An 18,892-nucleotide genomic window follows, 5' to 3' on the forward strand; every position below is an offset into this window, starting at 1 on the left:
TTTTTTAGGCTCTGAGTCTTAAAGAGTATGAGAGCTCCTTTATGGAAAGTCAGAAAGAAGATAATAAAGGCACTGTATCTTGTTTAGGGAGATCATAATCCAGTTGATACTTAGAACAGACTTCAAGTTAAGTGATAATCATTTTCATTTTTTGTGCACAACAGGGATTTCTGCATTTATTTTGTAGTAAGTGAAGAGAGGAAATAATTTCAAAGACACAGGGTTTTTCATACTAGCAACCTGCTATTTATATATCCACTTACATTCTAATGACTTTAAAAAAATAGAGTGAATTCAGCATACTGCTGAAAGGCCATGTTGTACAAATAAAGCCTGGTAGTTCTGACTGCTCATTAGTCTGAAAGCAATTCTGAGGAAAGAATTGCAGCTCTATTAAAGACCTGAGACTTTAGTAACGTCGATAGACTCTTTTTATAGTGTAGAATATATATATATTCTATACTATAAAAATATATATGTAAAAAATATAAATATATATCATAGAATGTATATATTCTATACTATATATATGTATGTGTATATATATATGCATGTGTGTGTGTGTGTGTGTATATATATATATAATGTATAAATCAGAGATACTAAACTAAAACCCTTCCCTTGTTAAGATGAACCTTAATAAGATGAGCTTTATGTTTTAAGAAACAAATCCCATAATTGTGGAGAGATGATTCTAGCCTATTGAAGTGATATGTACAGTCATCCTATCTTTACCCACCATGGTCAGGCTTAGTTGGCTTTGTGTTTGTCATTGTAGCAGTATCCATAGAAAAAAAAGACAGCTAAAATATGTAATTGTTTTTAGGCTCCAGAAACTAGCTTTAAGAAACAGTTCTACAACTACAGCCCAAAATTTGCGACTATTTATCAAAGGACAAGATCAGGATTGCTTTCAGGTTCGTACTCTAATCTTTGTTTTGTCTGATTTAAACTTTTGTTGTTGTTGTTTTGTTTTGTTTTTTCGAGACAGGGTTTCTCTGTGTAGCCCTGGCTGTCCTGGAACTCACTTGTAGACCAGGCTGGCCTCGAACTCAGAAATCCACCGGCCTCTGCCTCCCGAGTGCTGGGATTAAAGGCATGCGCCACCATGCCCAGCTTAAACACTTTTTAAAAAACTATTTTGTGGGCTGGTGAGATGGCTCAGTGGTTGAGAGTGCCGACTGCTCTTCCAAAGGTCCTGAGTTCAAATCCCAGCAACCATATGGTGGCTCAGAACCATCTGTAACGAAATCTGATGTCCTCTTCTGGAGTGTCTGAAGACAGCTACAGTATACTTACATATAATAAATAAATTAAAAAAAAAAAAAAAAGAAAAACCAAAATAAATAAATAAATAAATAAATAAATAAAAACTATTTTGTTTTGTTTACTCACTATATAGCCAAGGCTGGCCTAAAATTCATGATCCTTTTGGCTCCCACAGGCCTGTACCACTACATATGGCTTCTGTTTGTTGTTTTTTCTGAATACAGAACATTCAATATATGGAGACCATTTGTTGTTTAATTTGTCTAGATTGCTTTCACTATGTAGCTCTGGCTGGCTGGGATTCGATATGTAGACCAGGCTGGCCTTGAACTTACAGCGATCTACCTGCCTCTGCTTCCCAAATGCTGATTATAGGTATATGCCACTGCATATTTGATTTGAGCCCAGACCAAGTACTTTTGTATCTGTTTTTTGCAGTCCCTGGGGTCTACACATGCCAGGTAAGCTCTCTATGACTAGGCTGTCTCCATATTCAGACCAACTATTTTTTGTTTGTTTATCAATTTTAAAAGAGTTTTGGGGCTGGTGAGATGGCTCAGCAGGTAAGAGCACCCGACTGCTCTTCCAAAGGTGCAGAGTTCAAATCCCAACAACCACATGGTGGCTCACAACCATCCTTAATGCGATCTGACTCCCTCTTCTGGAGTGTCTGAAGACAGCTACAGTGTATTTACATATAATAATAAATAAATCTTAAAAAAAAAAAGAGTTTTAAATTTTGTTTTACATGTATGAGTGTTTTGCCTGCATGTATGTTTATGCATCATATGTATACCTGGTGTCCATAGAGTTCAGAAGAAGGTGTCAGATTTTCTGGGACTGGAGTTACAGAGGCTTGGGAGTCCCATGTAGGCACTGGGGACTAAACCTGGGTCCTCTGCAAGAGGAGTGCTCCTAATCGCCAAGCCACCTTTCATACTCCGTGACTAACTGTAAGAGTTTGTATTTATGCGTGTTTCATCTGTGCTAGTGTTTGAGTTTATACAGTGATTGTTTTTCAATTGTAGATTCAGAACACTTTTGGCTCAGAAGAGCGACTGACCAGTAATTGTGAGATCAGAATTTGCCCAGGAGAGGACTTTGTAATCTCTGTGTTATTTGCACCTACTCGATTATCTTGCATGTTGGCTAAACTAGAAATCAAGCAACTTGGAAATCGATCTCAGCCAGGCATAAAGTTTATGGTAAGAGAAGTTTACTGCTTTTTTTTTCTTCCATGAAGTTATAACCATTGCTTTAATATTGTGGTAAATTATGTATTCTGATTTTTCTAAGTTATAGACTTAAAAACAAATTATAGAACAATTATTAAGTCACTATAAGCAACCATTGGAGGTTCATATAAAAAGCAATCCTAATGCTTTTAAAGTTTCATTTCTGCTTGGAAAATTTGAAACATACCTAACAGTATCCAGGTAGAACTCGTCAACTCAGCAAAATATTGTCTTAGCCCACTTGGTCCAATATAAACAACAAATACCACAAGCTAGATAATTATTTTATTATGTTATGTGTAGGAATGTTTTGCCTGCATGTCTCTGAACCATGTGTGTACGGTGCCCATGGATGCCAGAAGAGGGCATGGCATCTCCTGGAACTAGAGTTACAGACTACTGTGAGCCTCCCGTGGTGCTGGGAATTGAACCTTGGTCCTCTGGAAGAGCAGCCAGTGCTCTTATCTGCTGAGCCATCTCTCCAGCCCCACACCTGATAATTCTTAAACATTTACTCCTTATAGTTCTCAAGCTGGGTGTCCATGCTCAGTGTGCCAGCCAATTGACTGTCTAGCAAGGAGCTACAGTCTGCAATTGACTGTCTAGCAAGGAGCTGCAGTCTGCAATTGACTGTCTAGCAAGGAGCTGCAGTCTGCAATTGGCTGTCTAGCAAGGAGCTGCAGTCTGCAATTGACTGTCTAGCAAGGAGCTGGAGTCTGCAATTGACTGCTGGCAAGGAGCTGCAGTCTGCAATTGACTGTTTAGCAAGGAGCTGCAGTCTGCAATTGACTGTCTAGCAAGGAGCTGCAGTCTGCAATTGACTGTCTAGCAAGGAGCTGCAGTCTGCTTCAAAGGTGGCACTTCTTTTTCCCATGTCTTCTTTCTCCTGGTGCAAGCATGCGACACTCCCCTCACCTCTTATAGGCACCCTAATTCCACTTTGGCAAGCAGGGCTATCGGGACTTCTTCACTCCCTGAAAGTCCTACTTATTGATGCTGCCATGCTGGGGATTATTTCAACAGATGAATTTTGTGCGACACCAACATTCAGATTTTGGCAAATATCCCTTGATATAATTTTCTAGATTGTGTTCCAGATACTGGGCCCACAAAGATAATTTTTTTAATGTTTTTAAATTTTTTTTATGCGCATTGGAGTTTTGCTTGTATGAAGATGTCAGATGCCCTGCAACTGGAGTTATAGGCAGCTGGGAGCTGCCATGTGGGTGCCAGGAGTCGAACCCAGGTCCTCTGGAAGAGGAACCAGTGCTCTTAACTACTGAGGCAAATATTTTTCTTCAACCTGACACATTTTTAAAACTTGATTTAACCATTTGCATAAATATATTCAGAACAACTACAGATAAAAAGGATAAGTCATTGAGGAAAGAAAATAAGGGCAACACAGTGAAATGACATTCTACCCACGTAGATGTGAAAATTGTGTCCTTTCTAGTGTCAGATGGGAAAGTAATCAGTTAGCAGATTGACCAAAATAGAAGATTTGACACACTAGTTAATGTGGAGCAATTTACTTAGTCCCAGGGTGGGCCAAATGATTTGAATATGTAAAGCAGTCATTCTTAGACCCTGTGACAAAGCTTTAATATACATGACTGCATAGTTTTCTGTGAAAATAAAATTGGGTTTGTAGAAAGGGCTAAATGAACTGTGTCCTTCACTCTATCCTGAATATGATGTGCTAAATTCCAGACTTATTATTCATTTATGGCAGAACCATTTGATTAACAGTCACCAAGTCCTAGTTCTAGCCTGGGACCTCCTTAAACCAGGGTCTTAGTGCAATTTCTGCCTGCATAGATTCTCATAGTGTAGGGTGAGTTTATCTGTGCATTCCCCAGGTCAGAATGGCTTGTATTTCACAAAAAGACTTATACCATGAAAGATTAAATAGCCTAGTAAGGTGGTAGGGAGAACCTTCCTTGAGATTTGAGGGAATCTGGAAAACCAGCCGTGTCTCATCATTTACACACTCTGGCTTGGCAGTTCAATATCTTCCCCATGACATACGGCTTCTTGCTGTCCCAACATTATGGTTTGGTTCTGAGGAATGAGTAGAATGTTCTTTGCTGTAAATAGCATAATGCATGATAGACTTAAATAAAAATTAGTTTTTTTCCATGTTAAATACATATTAAGCATCATTTTTAATTGGTTGGTAGAATATCACATTTTGTTTTCAACATAACCTAAGAGGAAACTGTTCTCTCCATTCTATTCAGGTTAACTGAGGCTAAATAAGTATAGAACCCACATTAACGTACATGTAATCCCTAGGGTGAGGAACACAGCTCTGTTTTGTAGTCTTTGGGAGCAGTGGTTCTCAACCCCAAGCTCTGTTGCTCCCAGAGATTTTTGGCAATATTGGACACAGTTTTGATTGCCTTAACTGATACTAAGACAAGAGTATTTTGGCTGCCCCCCTCTATACCCCCCTACTCCCCCGCCCCCCCAACACTCACCACACCGTACCACACCAAAAATCCAGCCCAAATGCTAATGGTATTAAGCTTAAGAGACCCTCCTTTAGAACAATGATTAATCTATGGACCTGTTGGCATCAAGTCAAGTTGGTTTTAGCTTTTATGTTTTAGCATATATGTATGATGTGCACATATGTGTACATGTGTGGGCATGCACATGTGTGCATGCACATGGAGGCCAGAGGTTGACTTTGGGTCTTCCTTTGTCACTTGCTTTATTTACTGACTCAGACTCTCTGAACCTGCTCTTGTTGTCTTTTGGCTAGCGAGCTTGCCTTAGGGGGTTTTGGGTATATTGACTAAGCACTGGGTTATGGGTGATCTGAACTCGAACCTCATGCTTTTATGCAAAGAACTTTATCTAGTGAGCCAAATAGTCTTGTGACCTTTATCTCTACTGAACATACTGTTTCTCTGATATTATTTCCAAATGCTACAATTGTTATTTTAATAGCATTTATATTGTATTGCATAAAATATCCTCTAGAGATGACTTAAAGGGTATGTTGGGATGTGCATGGGTCATGTGTAACAACAATGTCATTTTATATAAAGGACTTGAGCATCACAGAATTTGGTACTCATGGGTATGGGGGCTAACCTGGAGCAGATCCCCTGAGGATACTGAGGGAACAAATGTACAGAAAGAGTACATAGATTGTTTTCAAAGATGCCTTTTCTCTTTATCATTTTCTGTTTAACTTTATGCAGATAATTTATGCATAAAACTGTAGAAAATGAAAAAATTGAAATATTTTGGCTTTTTCAGCTGTAGAAAGTCATTTTAAATGATAAGATTTGTAAATTTCTGTTCTGAAGGTCTTAGAAATGTTATTACTTTATAATAAATCAAGCAAATTTATGAGGATTGTCAGTGTAGTGTTCAGTGTTGTTTTGATTAGTTGCATAAAGCAAATCAAAATCAATTGTTGATTTTTCCATATTCTCAGTGGACTATTTGGAACCTGTGAAAAGTAAGTTTTAGAGATGCCTGTTGGCCAGCATAGAAGGTTACTTTACAGCAAGGTATAGCTTTCCTACTCCCATTATAAAGTCGGTATCTGTAGGCCCTCCTTGTTAGAAGGCTCAGCTCCTGTTGAAAACTGCGGCAAGTATCTCAAACCTGGCTTTAGTTTTAGGTTTCCAGTTCCTCGCTTGCCTGGAGTTTTGAGTACTAGCCCTCAGTTTAGTTGTGTCTGCCAGCCTCTCCCTGACAGTAGCTCTTCGGAAACACTGAGATGCTAGCATATCCCTGACTGTCCTGTGTAGACCAGGCTGGCTTTGAACTCATAGATTCATAGCCTTTGCCTCCCCCAGTGCTGTGATTACAGGTGTGTGCCACCGAGCACAGTTAAACCTGGTTTCTTAATTACCGTAGAATAATTTGGAGAAAGGAAATAATTATATTTCTCCTAAAGTACTCTATTATGAAAAGTTTCTGAATTACAGAGAAGTTGCAAAAATACCACTTACACTCTACAATTTTACCGCACAGCTGACCGCTTAACAGTACATTTATGTATTTAGGCATTTCAAAATTAATTACAATATTATTAGTATAGGTGTGCTTGCACTCATTTGTTAAGTGAAGCATATTATTGATCTTTGGTTACACTGGAGTTACGTAACAGGAAAGGATTCTTCTTTATGTAGTCAGAAGGCCAATGGGGTTTGGAAGTGCTGCTTGTATTTCCTTTACAAATGTATATACATACTCAAATACACATGCACATACACATACATGTAATTGCCAGCTCAAGGATACAAACACTAAAAATGTTAATTTTATTAAATCTATGTTTTCTTTTGACTGTAAATTTTCTGCTTTATTATATAAAAATAATTTAGGATGTGTGTATTTTTTATTTTTTAGATACCTTTGTCTGGATATGGAGGAACAAGTAATCTTATTTTAGAAGATGTTAAGAAATTATCTGACAGTTACTTGATAACAATGAATGGCTTAATTCCTGGCAAAGAAAGTAAAGTTGTTTTTTCTATCCGCAACACTGGCTCCAGAGCAGCCTTTGTTAGAGCAGTATGTTTTAAAGATTCTCAAAGAAAAGTTTTGCTGGATCCTAAAGTATTGAGGATTTTTCCAGATAAATTTGTACTTAAGGAAAGAACCCAAGGAGTAAGTATACAATATCTGCTCTAAAAATAAAGTTATAATTTGATTAATATTACTTAGTATTTTATGGCCAAGTATAAAATCGTGCTGGGAGGGAGTGTGGAATAGAAGACTCTAGTCTTTCCGGGAGAGCTGCCATACACATTTATTTATTTATTTATTTATTTATTTATTTCCTCCCTCCTTTCCTTCCTTCCTTTCTTTCAAGATGGGAGTTTCTCTGTGTAGTCCTGGCTATCCTGGAACTATTGACCAGGCTGGCCTTGTCCTCAGAGACTGGCCAGTTTCTGCCTTCTGAGTGTACAAGTGTTCTGTCTGTGGTCTCCTTAGTATTGTAGGACTGTTTATCCAGTGAGATAACTTACTAAGAAAAAATACTGAATATTCATACTCCTGCTTTTCTTTTTGTTGTATCAGCATATTACTTTAGTATACAATCCATCAAGCAGAAAGAGTGGTGAAAAACCTGCAACAGAACTGTTAACTGTCTACATGTTTGGTGGTGATGAAATCTCCAGACAGCAGTATCGAAGGTAGAACTTGCCATAGACAATGTTGGGAGCTGACTGATGAACACACCTCACTATTTATCAGTCAAACGATAGATAAAGAAAAACATTGTTAACATTTGTGTGGCTCATAAGTTGGCATCATGTGATCTGAGATACTTGGAGGAAACATAAATATGTTTCCTACATTCTGCCTTCTTTCTTGACATATGGATGCTTTTCCCTTATCCAATAGGCCCATCATGCTTCACACTGCTCCTACATACTTAGAGCATACTACATCATGCTTTTCCTATCCCAGATTATGTTATTTAAACTTACGTGGTAATTTAGAATATTTCTAGGAAGGCTATAAGTTACTAGAAAGGATCATTATATTTTAGAAATGTTTAAATGGTTTACTCTATAGATACTTATTTATGTGATTTAATATATAGAGTTGGAAAGTTTGGAATATTTTTCTAGGTCAAGTATGATTAAAATATTGATGCAATATTATGTGTTTAATTCTGGATGCTTCTTGTTGCAAAATGGAGGTTTTAGGGCTACAGAACTTAAGTACAAGAAAGATGAAACTCAAGCTCACGCTGGGAGCGATGACTACTCTGATGCTTTCAAGCTGGCTTCCTTTTTTGTTTTTTATCTTTTATTTTCTTTTTTTGAGACAGGGCCTCTACACAGCCCTGTAACTCATAGATATTCACCTGCCTCTGCCTGCCACCTTGAGTGCTGTGGTCACAGGTGTACTACCAAGCCTGTTAAACCTGGCTTCTTAGTTATTTTAGAATAATTTGGAGTCAGGACATAATCACATTTCCTGTTTCCCCTTCTCTATACTGAAACATAAAAGGAAAAAACAAACAACCCTAGTGTATTATTTCATAACTTGTATTTACCATAAACTTATGTACTGAGATTTCCTTTGTGAACATCTGAGAATTACAGAGACCTTTAATAGTTTATTTCTCACTGTAAAGATTCTTTTAAAGATGCCTAATTTTATAGTAGTTAAGTGGTTACTTAAATATTTCCATAAATAGTTTTTTTATTGTTCTTTTCTCCTCACTGAAGCAAGTTCTTTGACCAAATTGTCACAAATAATGACAAGATGAGTCCTGGGAAGAATCCAATTCTCTTTCTACTCTTACATTAAAGAGCCCCTACTTTGATACTACTATTGAACTAAAATTAATGATTCCGCTACCACTTAAGCTGAACTTCTAAAGCAGATTTGGCTTATTTTATTATTTAAGATATATGATCTATGTATGAATGTATCCTGCTGTTAGTGGGGTTTGCCAAATAATTAAAATCTGGTTTAGGTCACTTTGTACATAAAGTGAATAAAAATCTTTTCTGGCAGAGCTCTGTTGCATAAACCAGGAGTAATAAAGCAGGTACTTCCAGAACATAGTGTGCTACAGCACATGGACTTCACTGAAGCATTTCAGGATGAGCTGCTTACAGATGAAGGTGAGAACTGTAACAGCCTTGATGTTTTGGTCACTTGTGGTGTTATCTAGGCATGTAGTGAGAACAGGAAGTTTACTTTGGATATGGTGTCCATCTGAGTCTGAGCTGTCTGACTTTGAACGAAACCACATCAGTGAGTTTCAGTTTCCTTCTTGTTTCTTATCTGTAAGAGTTGTTTTGAAAATCAGATGGAAGATGGGAGAGTTGTTTTGCTTTGTAAATATTTTAGATATCGGTAAAGTATCTAGATCTCAGGCTCATAAATGGAAGAAAGATGTGGGCCATTATTACACTCAGGTTCATATTGTTTTAGACTTCATGATGGTGTTTAGAGATGTAGTGGTGATCAAAAAAAAAAAAAAAAAAAATCCTAGATAGACATTCAGAGCACTAGCCTAGATTCTTGGTCTCACTTGAGAGGAACATTCAGATTTTAATTGTGTTTAATTATCCACACAGAATAAATGTACTAAGATATACAAACTCTGTAGAAATACATATATAATTTTTATGCCATAAAATGGAGAGGCACAGAGAAAGGGCCAGTCACTGAGAATGAGTTGACTGTTAAATAATAATTGAAGAACAAGGAATGTAGACACAATGGAAAAGATGGACCAGGATGAGAAACAGAGTTTCAGGGTAGCTCCTTGTCCAGAATCTGAAGAAATGTGTGGTGACAAGAGATGTTTTGACCAATCCACTAGAAACTCAAATAACTTTCAACATCACTCAGCTAAGGTGGTGTGAGTTGGGACTTTGACCAGCTTTCTAGACATCAGAATATGGTGTACATTGAGGTGTTCTGTGGAGCGAATAGACACAGTCCCACCTGGTTGTGTTGATGGGTGCCATATATTGCCTGTGAGAAGGTTGCAGAACTCTGTGATTATATTAGTGACATCTGTTTGGACATATCACTATTACAAATACTGTCTTAGTCTCTTACAAAGTGGGTAATAAATAACCTATCCTCATAATTTATAGTCATAGCATAGTTGTTATAAATTTAAATTTACTGCGTGGCATTGTGATAAATGATTGTATTGCAAGCACTGGGGAATGGAGTTAGAGGGTCAGCGGTACAAGACCAGTCTAGGCTACATGAGATCCTGACTCAGGAAAACAAAGCAGTTTACTCTGTTAGTTTATGATTTTCATTTAAAATATATACCTTTTAAAGAATGATTTTTATATATATATATATATATATATATATATATATATATATATATGAAGCCTAATCTAAAGATGTTCATGTTGTACACACTTTTATTAATCTAGAAATATTTAGTGATTAGTTCCTAGATTTGCTTAACTGTGAAACTTGCCCTTAACCTTTTTGTGCCTCAAATTCCTCCTTTTAAATATGTACCTCATACCACCTACCTCAAAGTGTCACTCTGGAAATTTAGCTAACCTGAAGAACTAGAATGGTGCCTTGCTCACCATATATCTTGGAAACTGTTCACAGCACCTCTGAGATAGAATATTGCTACTGTTCAGATAGCTAAGGAAAACTAAAGCTCAGAGAAGTCCATTAAGTTCCAGAGGACCCAGAGTGGCAAAGATGATGGTTTACATTTTGGTTCAGAGTTTGTCAGCTCTGATGGTAGATGGTCTCTACCAGTCAGTGGTATTAAGAATTGAGATACTTCCTACCCAAACCTACGGAGATACTGTGGCTATTTGTCAGTGCTGTGCTTGTGTGAGGATTTATGTGTTTGAAAGTGTGTTTTTTGCAGCGTGTGATCTTCCTCAGCGGCCTAATGACATTGAACTCTTCTATGGAAGCATGCGTAAAATTACCCTGTCTGTAATTGGAGAATTCAGAGATTCCATTTGTAGCAGAGAATTTCTTCAGCCTCCCTCCAGTACTGAATCCAAAAGGTAAAACAAACAGACTCTTTCCCCTGACTCCATGACGGATGCATCCTGCAGTTTATCCTCTCCCTTTAGGCCGTGCTACTCTCTCTCAGATGTTCACCTTCTTAGCTTAATTTGAAATTGTTTAAAATTCCTGGAAAAGTTTGAAAATAGTGTAGACTATTTTTGAAAAACCCAGTCCTCAGATATCCTAGTTGTTAGCATTTTACCACACTTTGTTGCCATTTCTTATTTATAGAGATTTTGTCTTAGTTACATTACAGTGAATTGCAGGAATGAGGAACCCTAAGGTGCTAATAGTACTCCTATCACAATCAGAACATTTGACATCAAGACAGATACCATAGTGCATGGATCTGTTCATACATCTTCTAGTCTTTTTTTTTTTTTTTTTTTTTCGAGACAAGGTTTCTCTGTGTAGCCCTGGCTGTCCTGGAACTCACTTTGTAAACCAGGCTGGCCTTGAACCCAGAAATCCGCCTGCCTCTGCCTCCCAAGTGCTGGGATTAAAGGCGTGCGCCACCACCACCTGGCTTGTTTATGTCTTTAAGTGCTACTATAAAGCTCTACACAGTTAAACTATGAAAGAAGGTCCTCTTTGTCTCTTGTCTAGAATCCAAGATTATATTGTACCCTGATGACTCGTCTTCTCAGTAATGAACAGTCTCTATCCTCCTTTACCGTTCGTAGATGAGAGTGTATGAATAGATTATCAAGTCAGAACCTCAGTCAAAAGAATTCCACACTTACATTTGCTGATAATTTAAGATCAAGTTTGAGATTGTCTGTGGTGCTTCCTAGATGCTTCTTATGTTGATCCTAGTCTAGTTTAATGCAGGTTCTCTGTGTCCAGCAGTGTGTGGCAGAAGGGAGCTATTTCAAACATGAAATTTCTGTTTTATACTTTGGTTATTAAATAATTTATAACAATGATTTTAAAAGGGATATCCCACAGGCTCATGAATTTCAGGTTTCTCTACCACAGACAGTTGTATGCAGTTGGTACTACTAAACACGCTACTACAAGCATTCCATAGGCATTAATATACTGGCCGTGGGATTACCAGATCTGCCCAGGTCATCTCTTTTTTCCTGAGTATTCCTAGTAAAATAAAGAAATAGTTTATAGCCCTCTGCTGGCCATTTCCCTATGGATAGCTTTTTAGTTTGCAAATTCAAAGAAATGGCACAGTTTAATAAAATTAATTTCTGTGCCTCTTCACAAGTGGCATATGACATAGACCTGCCCTGGTGGTTTTGGTTTTGGTTTTCTCATGGGTGCTGGGATTAGAAGCATGTGCCCCCTTGTCAGCAGTAGCAATGTTTCTATCCCTTGGTTAAAACAGTGTCTCTGGTTCTCCACTATACAATCAGTATCTTTGAATGATATGATAAATTAATTCGATACCATATTTTTTTACATCTGTAATCATTGCCTGATTCATGTTAATCCTATCAGGTAGCCAAAGGTATTTCTTTTTATCCTCTCTTTTTACATGTCAGTGCTTATTAGTTGAGTGTCCACTATAAAGAAGAGACTTTGCTATGTACTTACTAACAACAGGTGGCTTGTAGAGTCAGTGTGACCTTTTTCTCCCATCTCATTCTGGTTTATTATTTCTTTTGATGGATCTTCCAGCCTCCTCGAGTGTTTTCTTAACTCACTAGCAAGTCACTAGCAAGACAATCAGGGTTTATCTGACATCCCCTGGCCCAGGTTTACAATGCCCATTCTCTTAGAAGTTCCTTGTTTTAGAGAACAACATTGCAAATCCAGGAATGGCACTGCATGTGCCCATGTTGTTATAGTGAAAAAGCTAAGAAGTGCATGGGTTTGTGCAGAAATCCACGTTTCTAAACATCTGTCAAACAAAGCAAACATGAGTTTATGTCAGTGCCTCCAATTCCTATCTAACACTATAGTATATCCTTCCCATAATTACATATTTTTCTTCAATTAATCTCATTATCCTCTTTTGCCTTAAGGTTTCACTCAGTTTCCCAATCTCCAAATAAGAAGGGGAGGCAGGGAATTCCCCTCTAATTTTCTGTTTGGTATTGATTAGAAATATAGCTGGGTTCTGCGTGTCAGGAAGAATTTCTAGACACTGCACAATAAAACTTGTGACTTGTACCTTTGTGATCACAAGACTTACTAGAGAAGAGAGTCTCCCACGGGCTGTATTCATGTTTTTCAGAGGACTTTGCTGTTTTAATGGGTTTTGGTGTCACTGTGTGAAACCAATTATCATGGTGCAGCTATAGATAATGTTAAAAAGTAATTGGTTTTTCTTTTTTCCCCCTCTTTCTCTCTCTCCTTCCCCCTCTCTTTCTTCTTCTTTTCTTTCTTCTTCCTCTGACAAAGTCTGACTGTGTAGTTCTTGCTGGTGGGGTATGCCTATTTGGGCCTCCTTCACTGAGAACTGCCTGTCTCTGCCCCAAAGTGTTGGGGTTAAAGGCATGTACCACCATGCTTAGTGAATTTGATTTTTCTTTCTATTGGGCCATTTTCCAGTAAAACTTTTAAGAGAGTTAAGATACAGAAATCAGGCTGAAAACCAGATGGCAATCCCCAGCTTGTTTGATTAAAGTCACACATGCACTCTGTCGCTCACACAGAGTTTGCTTTTGTTTTTTAATTCTCTGTCTCTTCTCCTGTAATGCTAGGGTCAAATCCCAGGGCATTGTTATGCTTGGTGACCACCGTGTCAGCTACATTCTAAGCCCTGTAAAGTACTTTTAAGTATTTAAAAAACATGGAGACTTTGTATTTACTGAAATACATATGGTATATCATACCCTTTTACTCTTGTCATAATTTTTATTTTATGAAGCATTGATATAAAAATGTGAAACAATAAGATTTGATAATATTTTAATGTATCTTTCTTTTCTGTTTTTAAGTAATTTCTCCAGTGACTCTAAAACTTCTAGAAAACAAAGTGGCAATGTCTTTTTGGATGTTTTACCAGTTAAAGGCCCTCAAGGTCCTCCTTTTCTCTCACAAACTGCCCACCCAGCCCAGGACACACCATCCTCTGAAGAAAGGTGGGCTGTCCATCCAGAACACTTGATTCTGGTAGCTCCTTCCTCTTGTGAGTATTTTGGTAAGAACTTCTCAGAAGTGCATTTAGATTTAGGAGTGAGGTCTGCAACTCTGTATCGTGGCTCACTTTAGACTGGCCCCACCCTGAGACCCGACAGATGGTTGTTGCCCCACCGAAGGAGTTCTGCTTGCTGCTTATTGACTTAACACTGATACCGTGGGTTCAGAGTCAGGAAAAATTGTACATGTGTGTTTCCCACAGTGAAATCAGGCAAGAGCATTTTCAAGTTTATGGTCCCTCTAACCTGTTTTACTGTAGCCAGTGTCTTTCTAGTTTCCAGGTTATCAGAAAGACCTACTTTGATACAGACTCGAAATTCCTACAATTGAACTGTTGAGAAAAGTAAAATAAACTATTATATAAGTGCATTTACTCAGGATTCACTTTTACTAACATGTATCTTTTTCATTATGGCTAAATGCAATTAATATTATTTATCTGATACAATAGGTGATTTGGCAAAAACTGGATGTTTCCAAATTATAAATAATTCTGTTACTTTACTGAAATTTGAGCTGTACTGGCCTGCACATTGCCTGACAGTCACACCACAACATGGATTTATCATGCCAGAGTAAGTATGTTTTTTCTTTTCTTCTGTGTTTTATTCACATGCCATCATGGAGGCTTTTTATTTTATTTTATTTTATTTTAGTTTCATTTTTTGGGGGGACAAGGTTTATCAGTGTAGGCCTAGCCATCATTTGCTCTGTAGATGAGGCTGGCCTCAAACTCAGATCTCCCTGCCTCTGTCTCAGAGTGCTGGGATTATAGGCGTGTACCACCAATGCCCAGCTGAGTATAAACATTTTATATGCGTATTAATACACGTGTATTTTGATCCCATTTCCCTTCTGTTCCCACTCCCACTGGTTGCTTTCCTTGTCCCAACTAAAGCATCACCTCACCTCATATAACTTTGTTCTGGGTTAATGGATAGCCCTGTCTTAGAGTTCTGGCCTAGCAGATATAAGGACTTGGTTTCTGTTCCCAGCACTGCACAAATGAGCAAATAAAGTTGTTCAGTAGAAGTTTGCCAACAAAGTTCACATGTGGTTTTTGTAACACACAGTTAAGAATCACTCCGTTCACTGGAGTAGATCATACACATAGTGAGGTAGGGTGCTCTTTTGTGGTAAAGGGACCCTGGAATAGAAGCTATCAAAGTGTTTCTGACACACTACTCACAGTGTAGGAAATAAAGCCAGGTATGTGATGGGGTTGTCAGACTCTGGTAAAGCCTAGCTGTTTTGCCTTCTGTCTCCTTGGTTTGACATGTGCATTCCAGTTTGTTTGTTTGTTTGTTGTTTTTGTTTTCTTTTTCTGAATACATTTTCACCTAGAACTTTCTCATTTGTAGCATGTTTAAGTCACAACCTAGCTTATAACTTTCTACATAAAATGTTCTAAGATGGAGTCTTTCAGCAATTCCTACTCGGGTACTCTCTTTACCAGCCTGATTATGGACAAGATGAAAGCCACAGCTCTGCAGCTTTCTCGGGGGTTTAATCTGGTTAGCGTAGATCTCTCTCATAGATCCCAGGTGCTTAGTATTTGTAATTATCAGCAATGCAGAAGAACAGCAGTTCATTTACATTTGCAACAGTATGACTCTGGGTATTTGTAGAGTTTGTGGGACTAGTGCTCTGAACTAATGTAAGGACAAGGGTACCCAGTGTATCCGTGGAGTAAAGCAATCAACTCAGCTGGCACTGAGTGCTTATCACATGCAGCAGGCCTTTGCCACCAGTGAGTAAAAAGAAGAGGGGATGGTAAAACAGATACTTTACAAATGGCCTTGGGCCCCATGTATTGAGTACTAGCAATGGAAAATAATTTTGCCTTATTATTTTGACATGTGTGATTTTTCATCGACATAAATCTGATCTTTTCATTTAAACTTACATCAGTATACATGGTCCTGGAAGAGAAATTGAGAACAGAGATCAATAACTGGATTATTAGCACACACACATACTCTTCTACATTTTCTTTCAGTTTACTGGAAAGTTGGCTCAAGGTTTGTGTAGTATGGAGTTGATTCTGAGATAGTATTTCTGTTCAGCGGTTTGTATTCCAGTGAGTTTTCCTTTGGGCTGAGGATTTGTGCCAGTATGCTTTCTGTTTGTCATTGATAGGTATTGAGACCAGAAGAATTGTGTCAGGAAATTAAGGAGAGAGAAAACCACATTCTCTGGGGTTGTTTTTTGTTTGTTTGTTTGTTTTTTGTTTTTTCCCTAGCCACATGAAATGATTGGCTATTGACAGACAGTATTTCTAACTTTTGTCATTACTACTATAAAAGTAAAGAATATTCTCAGTGTGCATTATTACTTTTTTTTTTTTTAAGGAGTAAAATACAAATTCTCGTGAGTCCTAATTTTTCTGTGTCCACGAAAGAGTCAATGTGCCCATGGACTGGTTTGATCTACATACACTGTGATAACGGACAGAGGGTATGTCTGTTTGCTTTTCTGAACAAACAAAGCGTTCCTTTTATTTTGTAGGTTCAGTTTCACAATCCTTATCAACTATTACATTTCAGATGTCAAATGAAACCCATGTAGGTATTCTCAGAGCACTTAGTACAGAGTTTTGCCCTTTGTGATCAGAACAGTTTTCTCGGGAGACGAGCGATAGAAAGTAAGGGCCTGATAACTCTTTGCTTTCAAATCAAAAAGGAAGGGAGGAGGGAGGCATAGGGGTGGCTTGGTGGGTAGAGTTCTTGCCTTCTAAGTGTCAGAGCTAGGAACCTAGGGCAAGCCAAACATAGGAGTGGACATCTGCTTATCCCCATGAGCCCACGGGAGCAAGGAGGCAGAGGCAGGAGAGTCCCTGCAGGCTCAGTTGCATCTTAGCCAGTGTACATAGAAACAAACAAGAGGCCTTACTTAAAGCAAGGTAGAAAATGACACTCAAGGTTATCCCACGACTTCCACATGAGTGCTAAGGCACAAATATATGTGTACACTCACACATACATAGCACATGCATGCAGGGATAGTAGAAGGGAGGGAGAGAGGTGGGGAAGGAGGGAGGGAGGGAAGAAAGGCTACTGCTGAGAGCAGAAATAGAACCAAAGAGTCTGAATAAACTTTAATTTCTAAATTCCTCATTGTTTTATTTGTTTGGAATTTCTTTACCATAATTTAAAAACCAGAACGTGCCTTTTAAACTGGTAGCTACATCTGTGTCTTACTCATTTGTTTCATTTCAGAAAATTGTAAAAGTACAAATTCGAGAAGATTTGACTCCAGAACCGTTACCTCACTTGCCCTCCTCCAGCACATTTGGAATTCTTGCCCCGGCACCGGAGCCTTCCATTAGTCGTTTGACAAAACTAATAACAAAACCACCTTCCACAAAAGTTGAAATTAGAAGCAAGACAGTAATTTTTCCTCCAACAGAACCTGGTAGAACCTCAGGTATAGTGTTACAAAGTCAGGAGGGTTGGATGGTAGTCGCTGCATGCAGTCTGGTGTTCTGTTTTTAGTTTTTTTTTTTTTTTGTTTTGTTTTGTTTTGTTTTTCTTTGTTTTGTTTTAAGTATTCAGCTGTTTTCGTATGCTGGAGATCAAAGCCAGGGCATCACACCTGCTGCACTATACTTTTTGCCCCTTATGCTGGAAGGTCACCTTGAGTTTATAAGTACGAATTTTACTCCTACTTAGGAAGAGCATCATGGAGCCATTGACAGTCATTACAATAGTGGGATGGATTTGAAAACACAGTCTTAAATCTGAAGCTTGGGCTCTAATAACTGTGGATTTAGGTTTCATTAGATGGTCATTACTATCCTGTTCCAACCAGATCTCTGACCTAGTAGTTGAAGAAGTGAGATGGCTGTCTTAGGGCTTTAATGCTGGGAAGAGACACCCTAAGCACAGCAACTTTTTTTTTTTTTTAAATTTTTTCTTTATTAGATATTTTCTTTATTTACATTTCAAATGCTATCCTGAAAATTCCCTATACCCTCCCCCCACCCTTCTCCCCTACTCACCCACTCCCACTTCTTGGCTCTGGCATTCCTCTGTACTGGGGCATATAAAGTTTGCATAGCTTAGGGGCCTCTCTTCCCAATGATGGCCGAATAGGCCATCTTCTGCTACATATGCAGCTAGAGACATGAGCTCTGGGGGTACTGTTTAGTTCATATTATTGTTCTACCTATAGGGTTGCAGACCCCTTCAGTACCATGGGTTCTTTCTCTAGCTCCTCCATTGGGGACCCTGTGTCCCATCCTATAGATGACTATGAGTACCCACTTCTTTATTTGCCAGGCACTGGTGTAGCCTCATAGGAGATGGTTATATCAGGGTTTCTTCAGCAAAATCTTGCTGGCATATGCAATAGTGTATGGGTTTGGCAGCTGATGGTGGGGAGGATCCCCGGGTGGGGTAGTCTCNGGATAGTACATCCTTTTGTCTTAGCTCCAAACTTTGTCGCTGTAACTCCTTTCACGGGTATTATTTTCCCTATTCTAAGGAGGAATGAAGTGTCCACAAGTTGGTCTTATTCTTGGTTTTCTTGTGTTTTGCAAATTGTATCTTGGGTATTCTATGTTTCTGAGCTAATATCCACTTATCAGTGAGTGCATATCTAGTGACTTCTTTTGTGATTGGGTTACCTCACTAAGGATGTTATCCTCCAGATATATCCATTTGCCCAAGAATTTCATAGTTTCATCGTTTTTAATAGCTGAGTAGTACTCCATTGTGTAAATGTACCACATTTTCTGTATCCATTCCTCTGTTGAGGGACATCTGGGTTCTTTCCAG

General features: G+C 38.3%; 1 protein-coding gene across 1 annotated transcript in view; it reads left to right on the forward strand.

Moving 5' to 3' along the window:
* The window catches only part of Cep192 (centrosomal protein 192), a 92,171-nt gene that overhangs the window by 54,671 nt on the left and 18,608 nt on the right, over window positions 1–18,892 (forward strand). The window contains exons 29-38 of the mRNA XM_029546817.1: window positions 827–917; window positions 2,298–2,474; window positions 6,882–7,142; window positions 7,557–7,672; window positions 9,012–9,121; window positions 10,867–11,011; window positions 13,913–14,103; window positions 14,566–14,689; window positions 16,466–16,571; window positions 17,333–17,540. Coding sequence (XP_029402677.1) covers window positions 827–917; window positions 2,298–2,474; window positions 6,882–7,142; window positions 7,557–7,672; window positions 9,012–9,121; window positions 10,867–11,011; window positions 13,913–14,103; window positions 14,566–14,689; window positions 16,466–16,571; window positions 17,333–17,540 — 1,529 coding nt within the window. The remainder of the gene's footprint in view (window positions 1–826; window positions 918–2,297; window positions 2,475–6,881; window positions 7,143–7,556; window positions 7,673–9,011; window positions 9,122–10,866; window positions 11,012–13,912; window positions 14,104–14,565; window positions 14,690–16,465; window positions 16,572–17,332; window positions 17,541–18,892) is intronic.

This window comes from Mus pahari, chromosome 15, assembly GCF_900095145.1.
Source record: "Mus pahari chromosome 15, PAHARI_EIJ_v1.1, whole genome shotgun sequence".
NCBI classification, from domain to species: Eukaryota; Metazoa; Chordata; class Mammalia; order Rodentia; family Muridae; genus Mus; species Mus pahari.